Source organism: Poecilia reticulata, chromosome 13 (genome assembly GCF_904066995.2).
Source record: "Poecilia reticulata chromosome 13, P_reticulata-male-v2, whole genome shotgun sequence".
Taxonomy (NCBI): domain Eukaryota; kingdom Metazoa; phylum Chordata; class Actinopteri; order Cyprinodontiformes; family Poeciliidae; genus Poecilia; species Poecilia reticulata.
The window spans coordinates 3,585,744-3,605,512 of record NC_088842.1 but is presented as its reverse complement, the minus strand read 5'-3'; the positions used below and the strand labels follow the sequence as shown (position 1 = coordinate 3,605,512).

Here is a 19,769-nt window from a genome sequence, read left to right as displayed (position 1 = left end):
TAGTAAAACCAGATGTAGAAGGCAAAGAGAAAAGTAGACAAGTTAAATATAGTAAAACCAGTAGAAGTAGAAGGCATACAGAAAAGTGGACAAGCTAGAAGTAGAAGGCATACAGAAAAGTAGACAAGCTAACAAAGTAAAACCAGTAGAAGGCATAGAGAAATGTAGACAAGCTAAAAGGTAGTAAAAGCAGTAGTAGAAGACGTACAGAAGAGTAGACAAGTTAAGAGATAGAAAAACCAGTAGTAGTCATCCAGAAAAGTAGACAAGGTAAAAGACAGTAAACCAGTAGAAGTGGAAGGCATACAGAAAAGCAGACAAGCTAAAAGATAGTAAAACCAGAAGCAGTAGAAGGCATACAAAAAAGTAGATAAGCTAAAATATAGTAAAACCAGTAGAAGTAGAAGACGTACAGAAAAGTAGACAAGTTAAAGACAGTAAAACCAGTAGATAGTAAAACCAGTAGAAGTAGAAGGCATACAGAAAAGTAGGCAAGCTAAAAGATGCTAAAACCAGTAGAAGGCATACAGAAAAGTAGACAAGTTAAAAGATAGTAAAACCAGTAGAAGTAGAATGCATACAGAAAAGTAGACAAGCTAAAATATAGTAAAACCAGCAGGAGCAGAATGCATACAAAAAAGTAGACAAGCTAAAAGATAGTAAAACCAGATGTAGAAGGCAAAGAGAAAAGCAGACAAGTTAAATATAGTAAAACCAGTAAAAGTAGAAGGCAGACAGAAAAGTGGAAAAGCTAGAAGTAGAAGGCATACAGACAAGTAGACAAGCTAACATAAAGTAAAACCAGTAGAAGGCATAGAGAAATGTAGACAAGCTAAAAGATAGTAAAACCAGTAGTAGAAGACGTACAGAAGAGTAGACAAGTTAAGAGATAGAAAAAACAGTAGAAGTCATCCAGAAAAGTAGACAAGGGAAAAGACAGTAAACCAGTAGAAGTGGAAGGCATACAGAAAAGCAGGCAAGCTAAAAGATAGTAAAACCAGAAGCAGTAGAAGGCATACAGAAAAGTAGATAAGCTAAAATATAGTAAAACCAGTAGAAGTAGAAGACGTACAGAAAAGTAGACAAGTTAAAGACAGTAAAACCAGTAGAAATAGAAGACGTACAGAAAAGTAGACAAGCTAAAAGATGGTAAAACTAATAGCAGGCATACAGAAAAGTAGAAAACCTAAAAGATAGTAAAACCAGATGTAGAAGGCAAACCGAAAAGTAGACAAGTTAAACATAGTAAAACCAGTAGAAGTAGAAGGCATACAGAAAAGTAGACAAGCTAAAAGATTGTAAAACCAGTTGAAGTGGAAGGCATACAGAAAAGCAGACAAGCTAAAAGATAGTAAAACCAGTAGCAGTAGAAGTCATACAGAAAAGTAGACAAGCTAAAAGATGGTAAAACCAGTAGCAGTAGAAGGCATACAGAAAAGTAGGCAAGCTAAAAGATAGTAAAACCAGTAGACGTAGATGGCATACAGAAAAGTAGACAAGCTAAAATATAGTAAAACCAGTAGAAGGCATACAGAAAAGTAGAAAAGCAAAAATATAGTGAAACTAGTATAAGGCATACAGAAAAGTAGACAAGCTAAAATATAGTAAAACCCGCAAGCAGAAGGCATACAAAAAAGTAGACAAGCTAAAAGATAGTAAAACCAGATGTAGAAGGCAACGGGAAAAGTAGACAAGTTAAACATAGTAAAACCAGTAGAAGTATAAGGCATACAGAAAAATGGACAAGCTAAAAGACAGTAAAACCAGTAGATGTAGAGGAGATGCAGAAAAGTACGTGCTACCTGTAGCGCGTAGCAGCGGTTCAACAGCGAGAACCGAACCAGCGTCTTACATCGCAGCTCGAAGACTTAAATAATTTTGTGGGTTATTTGTTTAGCTTTCTGACCGTCATGCTAATCCGGGTGAGTGTTTGTAGCTGTGCGCTGCTTTACCTGCTATCTGATCCTCCATATGTCTTTTTTACTGTCCAATGTAAAAGTGAGCCTCGATGTAGCCAAGCTCCATCAAGTATGCCATTGTTTTTATGTTGTATTAGCTTTGTTGTGTTGATGCATTTTGATGTGCTTCACCCCACATGCTTCAATTTTCCGCCGCAACACGCAAACGTCCCCATTCACTCAGTGCGTTATAGTTCAACATCGCTTAGAATTTGTTGCTGCGCGTTTGCGCAATGTGAAGGAAAGAGGAAACCAGCTGCACTGGCAGGCTGCAAAATGAGATGCAGGTAATTAGTATCGGCAACAAGAGCCAATGATCGGCAATCACCGATCATGCACTTTTTCACGAAAATCGGCCCGATTATGATCGGTGACCGATCGATCGGCACACCTCTAATATATATATTATATATATGGTTAACAGCAGCGGTTTGTACTTCAAACCGTTGAAGTACAACTGAAAACCACGTCTTTCTTACTCTCTGTATCAGCACAGCTACTGTATGGCTAGCTCCCTATTATCAAACAGTATGCTTGTTCTACTGTATGTATTTAATGTACTGTGTTTTTATTGTCACCAACTGTGTGTGTAATGTGATTCGTGTCCTGAGGAGTGATCAGAAACGCAGAGAACAGATTCAAAGTGAGGCAGGCAGTTCGCGTGTCTCGTTGCTGGGGGCGCTCATGATCCCAGACATTGTAAGTCCACAACTGCAGAGTCACACAGCTGCCTTCATATGTTATGAGTCTGCATCTCATTTCTCCCTTTGCTGTTACACAGCACAATAGGTTCATAGCCTCACCTATGAACCTCATTGCACGTCACTGACAAATAGCACACACACACACACACACATATATATATATAATGTATTAGTGAAACTTAGCGATACCAGAATTCAGGTGAAGAAGCAGAAGTTTGTGTGCAACATGAATTATTTGAAAAAGTCAAAAAGTGAAACAGAGCTTAAGAAAGAGCATAATTGGCACAAGAGGACATTAGTGCAAATGCAGAAATAGTTGAAACAATTGAATAGTGAAACGGCAATAAGCTTAAATTAGCGGAAGCAGAAAAACCAGAAATATTTGAAGGAGTGAAACATAGCTAAACAAAAATCATAAAGGATAAGAAGATGAAGAACATTTTAATATATAAATTGCTAAATTTGATTAAAGATTGTAGATCTTAAAAGATAGGGAAACCAGTAGAACCAGAAGGCAAACAGAAAAGTAGACCAGCAGAATGCATAGAAACAGATAAATACAGAGCATAAGAGTAAAATACATTGATAGGATAGGAGAAAGTGTGACATGATTGTACTCCAGCGGAGTTTGACAGAAAACAGTAAGACCTGTAGCAATGATAGGAATAATTCCATAAAGTAGACACTCGTGGCTACATTTTAATGCATAAATTATTTCTCTACAGTGAAATATGTATGAACAGCATAATTTTGTTTGTAATACTGCAGAAAAAGTTCAAAAACGGCAGTTACTAGAGTGGCCACTATGGCAACTGAAAATTCCACATGGATTGAAATGGGGCAAAAGATTTGCACAAAAGCGCAATGATTTCAAAATGTGCAATTGTGAAGTTTACCAAAAGTCATAGCTCCATTCTCCTGAAGAAGCTGAAAGTTTTGATATATGAATAAGTACAATTACTGAAAGATAGTAGAAGTAGTAGAACTTTGTAAAATGTACGGAACATTATATAATGATAATAATAATAATTAATAATAACTAGAAAAATAGCTGTTCCTAGCGAAACAGCCGTGAGAATGCATATTTGCAGAATGTCTGCTGCAGAAATGCTAGAAAAAAATAGAGAAAACCATAAGTAGTCAAAAAAGCTGAAAATAGAAATAGGTTAAACATTTGAACAGTGAAACAAATCAAAAAGCAAAAATTTAGCAGAAGCAGAAATCGGTACAAATCGAGAAATAGTTGAAACAGTTAGAACAGTGAAACATAGCAACATAGGAAAAAAAATAAAATAGAAGTAGAAGGCATAGAGAAGAGTAGGTAAGCTTAAAGATAGTAAAATCAATATAAGAAGAAGGTATACAGAAAAATAGACAAGCTAAAAAATAGTAATACATATATATAAATAGACAGAGAGAGAGAGAGAAAGAGAGAGAGAATGACCTAGATAATGGAATCATTCTGCAGTCTGTCTTCATGGAAAAATACTAAAATCATGTATAAAGATATTTTAAAACTGTGGTGTGTACAATAAAGTAGGCCCACCACAGATATATTGTAAGAGTAGACACTTCATGGACTGCTCTCACCTATCGTAGCTGGCGAGATTTAGAGCAGCCATCTTGGAATTCGACACCTTTTCTCAGTGTAATCTGTTTTACAGGTGCAATCAAGTATCAGCACGCTTAATCAATGACTCGCTGAATAGAAGTCCCATTCTCATGTATTTAAATTTTAGGCATACAGCCAATATAGCAACATGTATATGGACAATATGGTCCAGCATATTTGAATAATCATGGTGGAATAGAATATTTGAATGTATGACAAGGTTGTGCAAGATACAGTGAAAGATGCATTTCATTCTCTCTCTCTATCTCTCTCTCTCACACACGCACGCACGCACACACACACACACACACACACACATATATATTTAGGGTTAATAGCAAAGGGAGAAACCGTTAAGTACACCTGAAAACCACGTCTTTCTCACTCTCTGTGTCAGCGCAGCTACTGTATGGCTAGCTCCCTGTTATCAAACAGTATGCCTGTTCTCTGTATTTAATGTACTGTGTCACCAACTGTGTGTGTAATGTGATTCGTGTGCTGAGGAGTGATCAGAAATGCAAAGAACAGATTCAAGGTGAGGCAGGCGGTTCTCGTGCATCATCGCTGGGGGGGCTCAATGTGACTATACAACTGCAGAGTAAGAGACGATAAGAGCGAGCTAGCCATACGTAGCTGCGCTGATACAGAGAGCCAGAAAGACGTGGTTTTCAGTTGTACTTTAACGGTTTCACCCTTTGCTGTAAAGCACAGCACAAAAGCTTCATAGCCTCACCTGCTATGTACCTCAACGCACGTCACTGACTAATTGCAAACATCTATCTATCTATCTATCTATCTATCTATCTATCTATCTATCTATCTATCTATCTATCTATCTATCTATCTATCTATCTATCTATCTATCTATCTATCTATCTATCTATTACTGAAACTTAGCAAAGGTATACCAGAATTCAGCTGAAGAAGCAGAAGTTTGTGTGCAACATGAATTATTTAAAAAAGTCAAAAAGTGAAACAGATTTTAAGAAAGAGCACAATTAGTGCAAATCCGGAAATAGTTGAAACAATTGAATAGTGAAACAGCAATAAGCATAAAAAATTAGTGGAAACAGTAAACCAGAAATATTTGAAGGATTAAAACAGAGCAAAATCAAAAGCAAAAAAGGGTCAGAAGAAGCAGAAATGTTTGATATAGGAATTTATAAAATTGATTAAAGATTGTAGAAGATCTTAAAAAGATAGTAAAACAAGTAAAACCAGAAGGCAAACAGAAAAGTAGACATAATGATAAAATCATTTATAAAGATATTTTCACACTGTGGTTTATACTATAAAGTACGTATTTTTTATTTAACCAAATCTGATGTTTTTTTCCTTCAAAATCACAGAATTTTCGCATTTTCCCATTCAAATGCTTGGAAGCGAAGCCGGTGAGGCAGCAGTTAGCTGAGCCTCACCAGGCTTTGTGCAACCTCTCGCTAACTGCACCGGTTGCTATTCTATGAGAGCATTGCTCTTCCTGTCTGTACGTCGCCAATAAAATGGTCAAAATATTTAATGTATGAACTGATTTTCCATAATTTAGCTTATGTATTTAATGTACTGTGTTTTTATTGTCACCAACTGTGTGTGTAACATGTTTTGTATGCTGAGGAGCGATCATAAACGGCAGAGAATAGATTCGAGGTGAGGAAGGCAGTTTTCGTGCCTCATCGCTGGGGGCAGTCATGAACCCAGACATTGTGACTCCACAACTGCAGAGTAAGACAGAGTAAAAGTGAGCTAGCCATACAGTAGCTAAGCTGAAACAGAGCGAGAAAGAAGTGTTTTTGAGTTGTACTTCAATGGTTTTTCCCTTTCCTGTTAAGCACAGCATGAAATTAATAATATCTACATGTCTAAGTTTGATTGAGATAACGGAATTATTCTGCAGCGCGGCTATGGATGGCATGTAAAGGAATAGCGTTTTTGCCCTCCAGCATTGTACACATGCGAGAAATTTCCTTATGTATACAATAACATGCAGGGGTCTAGATTTGTAAATCCGATTATAATTAAGTCGGTGCCTCACCAGCTATGAACCTCACCACACGTAATAGGGTTAGCGAAACAGCCATGAGCATGCATATTTGCAGAAGGACTGCTGCAGAAATGCAAGAAAAAGCTGAGGAAAGCTTTAGAAGAAAGTAGAAGAAATTAAAATAGTTGAAACAGTTGAACAGTGAAAAGTAGCAAACAGCATAAATTAGCAGAAGCAGAAATTAGTACACAACCAGAAATATTGGAAGAAGTGAAACTTAGCAAATCAAACAGCATGAAGGGGCAAAAGAAGCATATTTGCAGATTGATTGATAGAGAAGTGTAAGAAACATGAGAACAATCAATAAGTAGAACAGAACAAAAGCTACACATACATTGTAGAAAACCTTTGGTGAGTAATAAAACTTATCCAAAAATAATTATAAATATAAATATACTGCACGTCACTGATAAATCTATATATATATATATATATATATATATATATAGATTTATCAGTGACGTGCAGTCAGAGGAGGCAGGTGAGGCAGAGCCTCACCTGTCATCATGGAAAAAATCATTTATAAAGATATTTATGTGGTTTTTATTATAAAGTACCTAGTTTTCATTTAATTTAAACAAATCTGATGATTTTTTTCTTCAAAATCGCAGATATTTCGCATTTTCCCATTCAAATGCTTGGAAGCGAAGCCAGTGAGGCAGCAGTGAGCTGTGCCTCACCTGGGATTGCGCAACCTCTTGCTAACTACACCGGTTGCTATTTTATGAGCATGCTCCTCCTGTCTGTACGTCAACAATAAAATGGTTAAAAACATTTAATGTATGACCGGGTTTTCCCTAATTTAGCTTATGTATTTAATGTACCGTGTTTTTATTGTCACCAACTGTGTGTGTAACGTTATTCGTGTGCTGAGGAATGATCATAAATGGCAGAGAACAGATTCGAGATGAGGCAAGCAGTTTTCGTGCCTCATCGCTGATGACGCTCATGAACCCAGACATTGTGACTCCACAACTGCAGAGTAAGAGACGGTAAGTGAAACATAGCTACACAAAAAGCATAAAGGAGAAGAAGAAGCAGAACAGGTTGATATATGAATTGATAAAATTGATTAAATATTGTAGAACACCTTAAAACATAGTAAAAGTAGTAGTAGAAGACATACAGAAAAGTAGATGAGCTAAAATATAGTAAAACCAGAAGAAGAAATCATACAGAAAAGTAGACAAGCTAAAAGATAATAAACTCAGTAGAAGGCAAACAGAAAAGTAGATCTGGTGAGACGGTAAACTCAGTAGAAGTAGAAGGCAAACAGAAAAGTAGACATGCTGAGAGTAAACTCAGTAGAAGTAGAAGGCAAACTGAAAAGTAGACAAGCTAAAAGATAATAAACTCAGTAGAAGTAGAAGGCAAACAGAAAAGTAGACGAGCAGACTGCATAGAAACAGAAAAAAACAGAGCACAAGAGAAAAACATTGAAACAGGAGAAACGGCAAAGGAAGAAACCGTTAAAGTACAACTGAAAACCACGTCTTTCTCGCTCTCTGTATCTCGCTCTCTAGAAAAATAGCTGTTCATAGCGAAACAGCCATGAGAATGCATATTTGCAGAATGACTGCTGCAGAAATGCAAGAAGTTCAGAAAAGCTTAAGAAGTAGAAGAAAGCAGAAGAAATTGAAATAGTTGAAAAAGTTATATATATATATATATATATCTATGACGTGCAGTCAGTGGAAAAGTAGACAAGCTAAAAGATAGTAAAACCAGTAGAAGTAGAAGGCATACAGAAAAGAAGACGAGCTAAAAATAGTAAAACCAATAGAAGAAGATATACAGAAAAGTAGACAAGCTAAAAGATAGTAAAATCAGCAGAAATGGAAGCCATTTTCCCATTCAAATGCGTGGAAGCCAAGCCGGTGAGGCAGCAGCGAGCTGAGTCTCACCTGGGATAGCGCAACTTCTTGCTAAGTACACCGGTTTCTATCTTATGAGAGCATGCTCCTCCTGTATGTATGTCGCGAATAAAATGGTTAAAAACATTTAATGTATGAAGTGATTTTCCATAATTTAGCTTATGTATTTAATGTACTGTGTTTTTATTGTCACCAACTGTGTGTGTAATGTGATTTGTGTGCTGAGGAGTGATAAAAAATGGTAGAGAACAGATTCGAGGTGAGGCAGGCAGTTCTCGTGCTTCATCGCTGGGGTCGCTCATTGTGACTCCGCAACTGCAGAGTAAGAGATGGTAACAGCGAGCTAGCCATACTGTAGCTGCATTGATACAGAGTGAGAAAGACGTGGTTTTCAGTTGTACTTTAATGGTCTCTCCCTTTGCTGTTGAGCACAGCACAAAAGGTTCATAGCCTCACCAGCTATGAACCTCACAGCATGTCACTGACTAATTATAAATTATATATATATATATATATATATATATATATATATATATATATAATGTATTAGCGAAACTTAGCAAAGGTATACCAGAATTCAGCTGAAGAAGCAGAAGTTTGTGTGCAACCTGAATTATTTGAAAAAGTCACAAAGTGAAACAAAGCTAAAGAAACAGCATAATTAGCACAAGAGGAAATTAGTGCAAAACCAGTAATAGTTGAAACAATTGAACAGTGAAACAGTAATAAGCTTAAATTAGCGGAAGCAGAAAACCAGAAATATTTGATGGAGTAAAACATAGCTAAACAAAAATCATAAAGGATAAGAAGATGAAGAACATTTTAATATATAAATTGCTAAATTTGATTAAAGATTGTAGATCTTAAAAGATAGTAAAACCAGTAGACCCAGAAGGCAAATAGAAAAGTAGACAAGCAGAATGCATAGAAACAGATAAAAACAGAGCACAAGAGAAAAATGCATTGAAAGATTAGGAGAAAGTGTGTCATGGCTGTACTTCAGAGGAGTTTGACAGAAAACAGTCAGACCTGTAGCAATGATAGGAATAATTCCATAAAGTAGACACTTGTGGCTACATTTTAATGCATAAATTATTTCTCTACATTGAAATATGTATGAACAGCATCATTTTGTTTGTAAAAAAGCATTAAAAGTTCAAAAACGGCAATTACTAGAGTGTATTCCACATTTCAATGGGGCAAAAGATTTTCACAAAGGGGCAATTATTTCAAAAAGTGCAATAGTGACCTTTACCAAAAGATATAGCACCATTCTCCTAAAGAAGCTGAACGTTTTGATATATTAATTAGTGCAATTAGTGAAAGATAGCAAAAGTAGTTAAGCGACGAAAAATGTACGAAAGACTGAATAATAACTAGAAAAATTCTGTTCCTAGCGAAACAGCTGTGAGAATGCATATTTGCAGAATGACTGCTGCAGAAATGCAAGAAAATGCAGAACGAAGCAGAAGAAAGCTATTGTCATGCATGGTAGAAATCTTTTGCCAATTTGTGAAATTTAGCTAAAGAATAGCAAAAATTAGCAGAATCAGAAATTGGTTTAAAAAAAAAGCTGAAATAGTAGAATAAAAGTAGCAAAAGAAATAGTACAAATTAGCAAAAGCAAAGATTAATATAAAACCTGAAATAGTTGAAATAGGTGAAAAGTTAAAGATATAAATTAGAAGAAACAGAAATTAGTTTAAAAAGATCTGAACAAAGCATAAGAAGTAGGAAAAAAGCACAAAAAATGCTATATCCATGTGTAGTAGAAAGTGGAAGGAGAAGAAAAAAATCTGAAAAACAAGAAGAAATGACATTGAGCAGGAGAAATCAGATTAAGCAAAATAAATAATTAATAGCAGAAGACAGACCCTGGTGCTGCAGCTCCCCTTTGTAGGATTTTTTCTAATTATTATTATTATTATAATTATTATTATTATTATTATTATTATTGGTTTTACACATTCAATCTACCTATCCATCTGTCTATCGTTAAGAAAATAAATGTAAAATATGCTAGTTTTAAAACTTAGCAACATGTCTTGATTGAAATAGCCTAATTATAGTTTTCAGATTAATAACTTATTCTGCCCTATTGACCTTTATGTTACCTGTAGTTCCAGCAGATTTTTTGCTAAGATTTATTGAACTGCCCTTTGTCTGTGTGGGAAAGAATAAGGAGAAGTTCCAGCTTTCACACTGATCTGTGAAAAGCCATAAAACAGCATGAGTTCAGGCCAGTGGAGGAGAAGCTCTGCTTCCACTATTAGATAAAGGTGACAACTGATGTTTGATCTTCAAAACAAATTGCAGGGAGTTTCTAACTTTAAAGAGGGTCTGAGATGGCTCCTGGTTGGATGAGCAAAGATATGCCTTACTTGAATAAATTAAAGACAAGAATACGCATTTACTATAAAAGTTTGTACACAAGAGTAACAAATCAGATTTGCTCTTGCAACTCTCCAAAGACATCTTTGCTATTTGTTTGTAATTTCCGTATTTTGTCTTTTTCCCCTCTCTTGGGTAAATGTATGTGTTGTTTGTGCTTTGAGTTTTCTGATGATTTGTGATGTGCTTTTCTGGTGATAGTATGCATCTGTCTTAAATAAATGCTGAATATTGTGACACTGTTAGATAACAGCATAGCATTTTCTGAATCCGGGCATAACAGAGGATATAACGAGTCAAAAGGTTTTAAAAAGGGTTGAGTTTTAGAATTTTTCCTCTCAATACTATCTATCTAGCCACGTATATATGCATGTATCTATCCATCCATCCATCTATGTTATATACAGAAAGGTAGACAAACAGAATATTTGAATAAAACCTTAAATATTTGAACAAGTACAATAGTAACATACAGCAAAAGATATAGTATAGATTAGCAAAAGCTGAAATAAGTATAAACCTTGAAATATTTAAAAAAGCTGAACAGGAAAACTTTGCAAAAAGCCTAAATTAGAAGACCAGAAATTAGTACAAACCTGAAAGAGTTGAAAAGAAAAAGCAAAAAATAGTATTCAAATCAGAATATATTGATAAGAATTGGTGAAATTTATTTGTTTCCAAAATACCTTTGTAGTCAGTAAAACCAGTAAAGCAGAAGGCATACACAGAAAGGCAGAATGCGGACACACAGACAGAAACGAAGCACAGCATAGAAATACATTGAAGGAATAGGAGAAGGTGTGACATATCTGTACTACAGAAGAGTTTGACAGGAAACAGTAAGACCTGTAACAATGATAGTATTAGTTCCTTAAAGTAGACATGCGTGGCTACATTTCAATGCATAAATTATTCCTGTGGAGTTAAATATGCATGTACAGCATCATTTTGTTTGTCAAAAACCATCAAAAGTTAAAAAAACATCAGTTACTAGAGTGTACAGTCTAGCAACTGACAACAGTTAGAGAATTAAACCATGTATTTCATTGGGGCAAAAAAATTGCACAAAAGGGCAAATATTTCAAAAAGTACAATAGTGAAATTTATCAAAAGTCATAGCATAAATCTCCAGAAGAAGCAGAACGTTTTGATATATAAATTAGCACAATTAGTTGAAGATAGCAGAAGTAGTTAACGGCCGAAAAAAAATCTTAATAAGTGAGAATTCAGAATTGCATTCTCACTGACTTGAAAAATAGTTGTTCCTAACGAAACAGCCGTGAGAATGCATATTTGCAGAATGATTGCTGCAGAAATGAAAGCAAAAGTTGAGAAAAGCTTATGTAGAAGAAAACAGAAGAAATTGAAATAGTTGAAACAGTTGAACAGTGAAACGTAACAAACTGCTACGCATAAATTATTATAAATTTGCCAAAGCAGAAATTAGTACACAACCAGAAATATTTGAAGTGAAATTTAGCAAAAGAAAGCATTAACCTTCTTTTGCTAAGAAGAAGCAAAAGAAAGTTTGTTTCTTTGCAGAATGATTGATGGAGAAATAAGAGACTTGAGAACAAAGAATAAGAAGTAGGAAAAAGCATAAGAAAGCTACAATCATACATTGTAGAAATAATTTGTCAAGTAGTGAAACTTAGCAAAGGTATAGCAGAATTTAGCTGAAGAAGCAGAAGTTTGTGTGCAACGGGAATTATTTGAAAAAGTCAAAAAGTGAAACAGAGCTCAAGACCACAAATAGCACAAGAGAAAATTAGTGCAAACCCAGAAATAGTTAAAACAATTGAACAGTTAAACAGAGCCTACAGAATAAATTAGCTGAAGCAGAAATTAGTATACATCTAGAAATATTTGAAGAAGAGAAACTTAGCAAAATAAAGAGCATTAAGGGCAAAGAAGCATATTTACAGAATGATTGATGGAGAAATATAAGAAACTTGAGAACAAAGAATAAGAAGTAGGAAAAAGCATAAGAAAGCTACAATCATACATTGTAGAAATAATTTGTCAAGTAGTGAAACTTAAGTGAAACAGAGCTTAAGAAATAGCACAAGACGGAATTAGTGCAAACCCAGAAATAGTTGAAACAATTGAACAGTGAAACAGCAAAAAGCTTAAATTAGTGTAAGCAGAAAAATAGAAATATTTGAAGTAGTAAAACGGCAAAACAAAAAGCATAAAGGATCAGAAGAAGCATAACATCATAACAAGCAGTTCATCTTGAAGAGCATCATTTTGTTTTTGTCAAAAAGCATTAAAAGTTCAAAAACGGCAGTTACTAGAGTGTACACTCTGGCAACTGATGACAGTTACAGAATTCCACCATGTATTTCAATGGGGAAAAAAATTGCACAAAAGGGCCATTATTTCAAAAAGTACAATAGTTAATTTTAGCAAAAGTCATAGCAACAATCTCCTGAAGAAGCTGAACGTTTTGATATATGAATTAGTACAATTAGTTGAAGATAGTAGAAGTAGTTAATGACCAAAAATGTGAGGAGGATCTTAATAAGTGAGAATGCAGTAGTGAAGAAATAAAGAAACGTTCTATTAGGTGTAGAACAATAGCTGCCTGCCATGCTTTACATGGGACTTTTATAAACTAATGACCCTTCTATGCATCATTTTTTTGTATTACTGTTGGTACAGATAATAGGAAAACCCTGTGCTGCGTCTGCTAGCAGTTTAAGTTCATTTCAGCTTCATACTTTCAAAAGATTATTTAACATGCATTTTCTAAGTAGTATTTCAGTTCACTCTTACCCAGTAACTTCAGTGTTGCTACACCTCTGAAATATTTTTGCAGTTCCTTTGTGATACCAGAACTGTTTCACTTAAACATTTAATTTCCTGTGATATTGTCAATTTATTTTCAAGCAAAATTCTCAAAAAGAGCTTAGGGTTTATTAGTTTTCATTACTTTGTGTAGCTAAATATGAACGCTTATTGGTTTTTTTTGTTTTTAATTTTTCAGGTTTGCATCGCAACACCTCGCGATGTGTTTCTGAGCCATGATTGAGTCGTGCCGATTACCTTTCCCTTGGACCCAAGCACTTGGACCTGCTGACCAGCTGATGGCGTCTATCCGTTCTCGGTCTTCCGGATCATCACATCGTGGACTAACGTTTTATTTACAGTACTTGGCTAAATTAGGATCTGGAAACTGGAGGACCAGATATGCAAAAATCTACCTGCAGATTTTAATGGCTACCCTGATACTGCAATCATCCTGGATTGGGCTGAGACAGTCTTCCTTTCCTCCAGAGTGACATGTTTTCATCACCAGTAAAGGCAAACAAGTCTGATGTCTGAGTAACTGCTAGGAAGTATACTATATATTCACTGTTCATTTTGCTGTCCTCTTTGTACCTACAATAAAATTGAATCTCATTTGTAATACTCTGCATTTCACAAACATTTTTCCCCTTTTCTCAGTGTTTACATTATATCAAATATTTTCATGTAGATCAGGAACTCAAGTGAGATATTAAAATGCAACACTTTTAAGTAATACCAGCAAAGAAATGTGAATATTAAGTAATATTTAGTTAGTCATTAGTTTTGTGAACCTCCGAGCGCTTGAGGAGGGAGCTAGAGAACGGATGACTGAAATTAGCATTCATAAATCGGCTCAACCTTGAGCTAAATGCTGCTTGCTCGGCGGATATTGGAAAATCCAATATCCAACTCAAAACTAACTTCACTGCGGTTGGTAACGCAACAAAACCACTGGGATAAAGTTTGCTTTGGTCTGTGGCCTTTAAAGATGGCACCAAGTTACTGCACCTAAACACCCCACAACATATGACGCATGGGCTCACCACCTGTCCGAGGGGCCAAAGAGGTCAGGTGCATTGTGCTATGGGCGGCAGCCGAGGGAGGGGACCCTGGCGGTCTGATCCTCGGCTGCAGAAGCTGGCTCTTGGAAAGTGGAACGTCGCCTCTCTGGTGGGGAAGGAACCGGAGCTAGTGTGCGAGGCTGAGAGGTTCCGGCTAGAAATAGTCGGCCTCACCTCGACACATGGCTCTGGTTCTGGAACCAGTCTCCTTGAGAGGGGCTGGACGTACTTCCACTCTGGAGTTGCCCAGGGTGAGAGGCGCCGGGCTGGAGTGGGCATACTTGTTGCCCCCCATTTGGGCGCCTGTACGTTATGGTTCACCCCGGTGAACGAGAGGGTAGCCTCCCTCCGCCTACGGGTGGGGGGACGGGTTCTGACTGTTGTTTGTGCTTACTGGCCAAACGGCAGTTCAGATTACCCACCCTTCTTGGAGTCCTTAGAGGGGGTACTGAAAAGTGCCCCTCCTGGGGACTCCCTTGTTCTACTGGGGGACTTCAACGCTCACGTGGGCAATGACAGTGAGACCTGGAGAGGCGTGGTTGGGAGGAACGGCCCCCCCGATCTGAACCCAAGTGGTGTTCTGTTGTTGGACTTCTGTGCTCGTCATGGATTGTCCATCACAAACACCATGTTCAGGCATAAGGGCGTCCATATGTGCACTTGGCACCAGGACGCCATAGGCCGCAGTTCGATGATTGACTTTGTCATCGTCTCATCGGATTTGCGGCCGTATGTCTTGGACACTCGGGTGAACAGAGGTGCGGAGCTGTCCACTGACCACTACCTGGTGATGAGTTGGCTCCGGTGGTGGCGGAGGAAGCCGGTCAGACCTGGCAGGCCCAAACGTGTAGTGAGGGTCTGCTGGGAACGTCTGGCGGAGTCCCCTGTGAGACGGAGCTTCAACTCTCATCTCCGGCAGAACTTCGAACACGTTCCGGGGGAGGTGGGGAACATTGAGTCTGAGTGGACCATGTTCCGTACCTCCATTGCCAAGGCGGCCTATCGGAGCTGCGGCCGTAAGGTTGTTGGTGCCTGTCACGGCGGCAACCCTCAAACCCGTTGGTGGACACCTTCGGTGAGGGATGCTGTCAAGCTGAAGAAGGACTCCTACGGGCCTTTTTGGCCTGTGGGACTCCAGAAGCAGCTGATGGGTACCGGCGGGCGAAACGGCATGCAGCTCGGGTTGTCGCTAAGGCAAAAACTCGGGCATGGGAGGAGTTTGGAGAGGCCATGGAGACAGACTTCCGTACAACTTCGAGGCGATTCTGGTCCACCATCCGGCGTCTCAGGAGGGGGAAGCAGTGCAGCACCAACACTGTTTATAGTGGGGATGGTGCGCTGCTGACCTCAACTCGGGACGTTGTGGGCTGGTGGGCGGAATACTTCGAAGACCTCCTCAATCCCACCAACATGCCTTCTGTTGAGGAAGCTGAGCATGGGGACTCTGGGTTGGGCTCTCCAATCTCTGGGGACGAGGTCGCCGAGGTGGTCAAAAAGCTCCTCGGTGGCAGGGCCCCAGGGGTGGATGAGATCCACCTGGATGTTGCAGGGTTGTGTTGGCTTACATGACTCTGCAATATCGCATGGACATCGGGGGGAGTTCCCCTGGATTGGCAGACTGGGGTGGTGGTCCCCCTGTTTAAAAAGGGGGACCGGAGGGTGTGCTCCAATTACAGGGGGGTCACACTCTTAAGCCTCCCTGGTAAGGTCCGTCGGAATAGTCGAACCTCGGATTCAGGAAGAGCAGTGTGGTTTTCGTCCTGGTCGTGGAACACTGGACCAGCTCTACACCCTCAGCAGGGTCCTGGAGGGTGCATGGGAGTTCGCCCAACCAGTCTACATGTGTTTTGTGGACTTGGAGAAGGCGTTCGACCATGTCCCTCGGGAGGCCCTGTGGGGGGTACTTCGGGAGGAACTGTGGGGGGTACTCCCTTTGATACGGGCTGTCAGGTCCCTGTATGACCAGTGTCAGAGTCCGGTCCGCATTGCCGGCAGTAAGTCGGGCTCGTTTCCGGTGAGAGTGGGACTCCGCCAAGGCTGCCCTTTGTCACCGATTCTGTTCATTACTTTTATGGACAGAATTTCTAGGCACAGCCGAGGTGTTGAGGGGATCCGTTTTGGTGGCCTTAGGATCGCATCTCTGCCTTTTGCGGATGATGTGGTCCTGCTGGCTTCATCGGAACATGATCTGCAGCTCTCACTGGAGCGGTTCGCAGCCGAGTGTGAAGCGGCCGGGATGAGGCTCAGTGCCTCCAAATCTGAGGCCATGGTCTTGAGCCGGAAAAGGGTAGAGTGCCTTCTCCGGGTCAGGGGGGTCGTCCTGCCTCAAGTGGAGGAGTTTAAGTATCTGGGGATCTTGTTCACGAATGAGGGAAGAAGGGAGCGGGAGATCGACAGGCGGATTGGGGCAGCGTCTACTGTGAAGTGGGCGCTGTACCGGTCCGTCGTGGTGAAGAGAGAGCTGAGCCAAAAAGCGAAGCTCTCGATTTACCGGTCGATCTACGTTCCCACCCTCATCTATGGTCATGAGCTTTGGGTCATGACCGAAAGAACGAGATCACGGGTACAAGCGGCCGAAATAGGCTTCCTCTGCAGGCTGGCTGGGCTCTCCCTTAGAGATAGGGTGAGAAGCTCGGTCATCCGGGAGGGACTCAGAGTAGAGCCGCTGCTCCTCCACGTTGAGAGGAGCCAGTTGAGGTGGCTCGGGCATCTGGTAAGGATGCCTCCTGGACGCCTCCCTGGTGAGGTGTTCCGGGCACGTCCCACCACGAGGAGGCCTCGGGGAAGACCCAGGACACGCTGGAGGGATTACGTCTCTCAGCTGGCCTGGGAACGCCTTGGGATTTCCCCGGAGGAGCTGGAAGAAGTGGCTGGGGAGAGGGAAGTCTGGGCCTCCCTTCTGAAGCTGCTGCCCCCGCGACCCGACCCCGGATAAGCGGAAGACAATGGATGGATGGATGGAAACTAACTTCACTGCGGTTGGTAACGCAACAAAACCACCGGGATAATGTTTGCTTTGGTCTGTGGCCTTTAAAGATGGCACCAAGCGACTGCACCTAAACACCCCACAACATATGACGCAGTGACGTTGGTTCCAAAGCTCTATTGGTCAATAGTAGACATAGAAGGTAGCTCTCCTCATTAACATAACGATGCAGCGGAAAAACAGCAAGCAGAAATACAGCGAGCAGAAAAAGTTGAAGTAAAAAAAGAGATGGAAAAATATCTATTTGTCTTGACAAAAACACATGTTTTTAAGGAAAAGAAAGAAAATATATATACATAATTGAACCTCGTGTGTAAGGGGAAATGAAAAAGAAAATATATACATTTCTTGACGGAAACTCATGAGTAAGGAAAACGAAAAACTAAATATATATTTATGCTTTTATTTCTTATTAAAACGTATATTTATACTTTTATTTCTTGTATGCTTTTCGGTTTTGGTCTTCCATATGCAGTTCATGTATTGGAAAAATAATTAAATGTTGATGACATTTGAGGACATTTTTAAAATGTTTTTTTGTGGAATCCTTTATCCCAGCCTGACCCAGACTGCCTCCAGTGGCCCCCGGGTAAATTGAGTTTGAGACCCCTCGTCTAAACGGTAACAAGTTCCACCATTTTGGATGTCCCAAGTTGCCACACAGGGGCGTACTGCCCCAATTGTCAAAATTTTGCACGCTTGCAACCTGCACACTCAAACCCTTATGTGTACTTCAACTGAGTTCAAACTTCATCGAGTCTGAAGGTCTGGTGTGCACCGCGTGGAAGCCTTCCAACTCAGCTTCATGACAACTCAGGCAGTTTAGCTTTCAGGTATATTTACTGTATGATGGCGTCATTTTATTTGTCCTGGATCTCTGACACTATATTACACTACATGGATGCACCAGGATACTTAATCCTAGGAGTTCTTCCAAGGAGTTTCAAGTTAAACAAGGATGTACATTTTTTAAGTTGAATGAGCTTAAAACGGTTTTTCTATTTCCAGGATTTATTAGAGGACAAGATATTAGAACTGGTATAAAGGATGATGGCAGGCCTCAGGGTTTGGAGGTTGAATGGAAGCGTGGGGATGCGTTTGATTCTGCAGATTTCATATCGGAGGCAGGGGACACTCATGGCCAGCAGTTGTGAGGCTGACGTCTTGGTTCTTGTCGCTGGATTTGTCATTTTCAACCAATTATGGAAATATTTTTCAAAATAATTTAAATCACTCCAGGAGGCTGAATTTAACCATCCTTATTGATTTCAAAAACACCTAAAGTTTAATTAATATTCTATTTCTTTATTTTCTATTTGCAAGACAGCTGCAGCAAAATTTCCGACTTGTTGCCCAAGCTCCAAACACATTATTTAAACCAGTCTGATTATGGAGAGCCATTTCAGCCAAAATTAAATAAATAAATAAATGGGTGAAATAAATAAAAAATGAGTAAAATAAATCAAAAAATGAAGAAAATGAGTGAAATAAATAAATAATTTGTTAAATAAATAATTTAGCTTTTTCATTAACCCATTTTTTCATTTATTTATTTTTCATATTATCAATTTCCCTTTTTTCATTAATCTATTTTTCATTTACCCAGTTTTCATTAATCTATTTTTCATTTAACCATTTTTTAATTTAGCTTTTTCATTAACCCCATTTTTCATTTCTTTATTTTTCACATTATCAATTTCCCAATTTCTCTTTTTCATTTATCTATTTTTTATTTATCCCTTTACCCATTTACCCATTTTTCATTAATTTATTTTTCAATTAACCACTTTTCAATTTCCCTTTTTTATTAACCCAATTTTTTCATTTATTTATTTTTCAGATTATCAATTTCTCTATTTCTCTTTTTCATTTATCTATTTTTCATTAATCTATTTTTCATTTGTCCATTTTTCATTTATCCCTTTATCTATTTACCCATTTTTCATTAATCTATTTTTTAATTTAAACATTTTTTGATTTCCTTTTTCCATGAACCCGATTTTCTATTTTCCAGTTTCATTAATCAATTTCTCATATATCCCTTTTTTATTTACCCAATTTTCTTTTATCTATTTTTCATTCAACATTTGTTTGAAAAATCTTTACTTTTCCCATTTTCCAATTCCCCTTATTCATTTAGTATTTCCTTATTTTCTTATTTATCACATTCTATTTCCCCGCAAAACTTAGGGAAAAAATAAATGCAAATGAGGAGAGGCACGTCATTAGGCTACAACTTCCCCAATTGGTTGGTTAGCGTCACACCCATACTTTGCTTCAAGAAAGATGGCGACCTACTAACGGGTTATCAATAAGCTGAAGCTCATTAACTTCATTAGAAAATAGTGT

The 19,769-nt window shown here is 38.6% G+C and overlaps 2 protein-coding genes across 10 annotated transcripts in view; both read left to right on the top strand.

Annotated features, from left to right (window-relative positions):
• sgsm2 (small G protein signaling modulator 2) overlaps nt 1–19,769 on the top strand; it is a 180,601-nt gene that overhangs the window by 3,461 nt on the left and 157,371 nt on the right. The window lies entirely within an intron of this gene.
• LOC145554588 (protein CFDP2-like) lies at nt 6,788–19,389 on the top strand. The gene is made up of 2 exons (XM_081614734.1): nt 6,788–7,307; nt 13,570–19,389. The coding sequence occupies exon 2, from the start codon at nt 14,400–14,402 to the stop codon at nt 15,777–15,779; it is 1,380 nt and encodes a 459-aa protein (XP_081470860.1). The 5' UTR covers nt 6,788–7,307; nt 13,570–14,399; the 3' UTR covers nt 15,780–19,389.

Bases quoted from the DNA above. Each gene is read 5' to 3' on its own strand.
- LOC145554588 (XM_081614734.1), top strand. From the start codon at position 14,400: ATGACGCATGGGCTCACCACCTGTCCGAGGGGCCAAAGAGGTCAGGTG.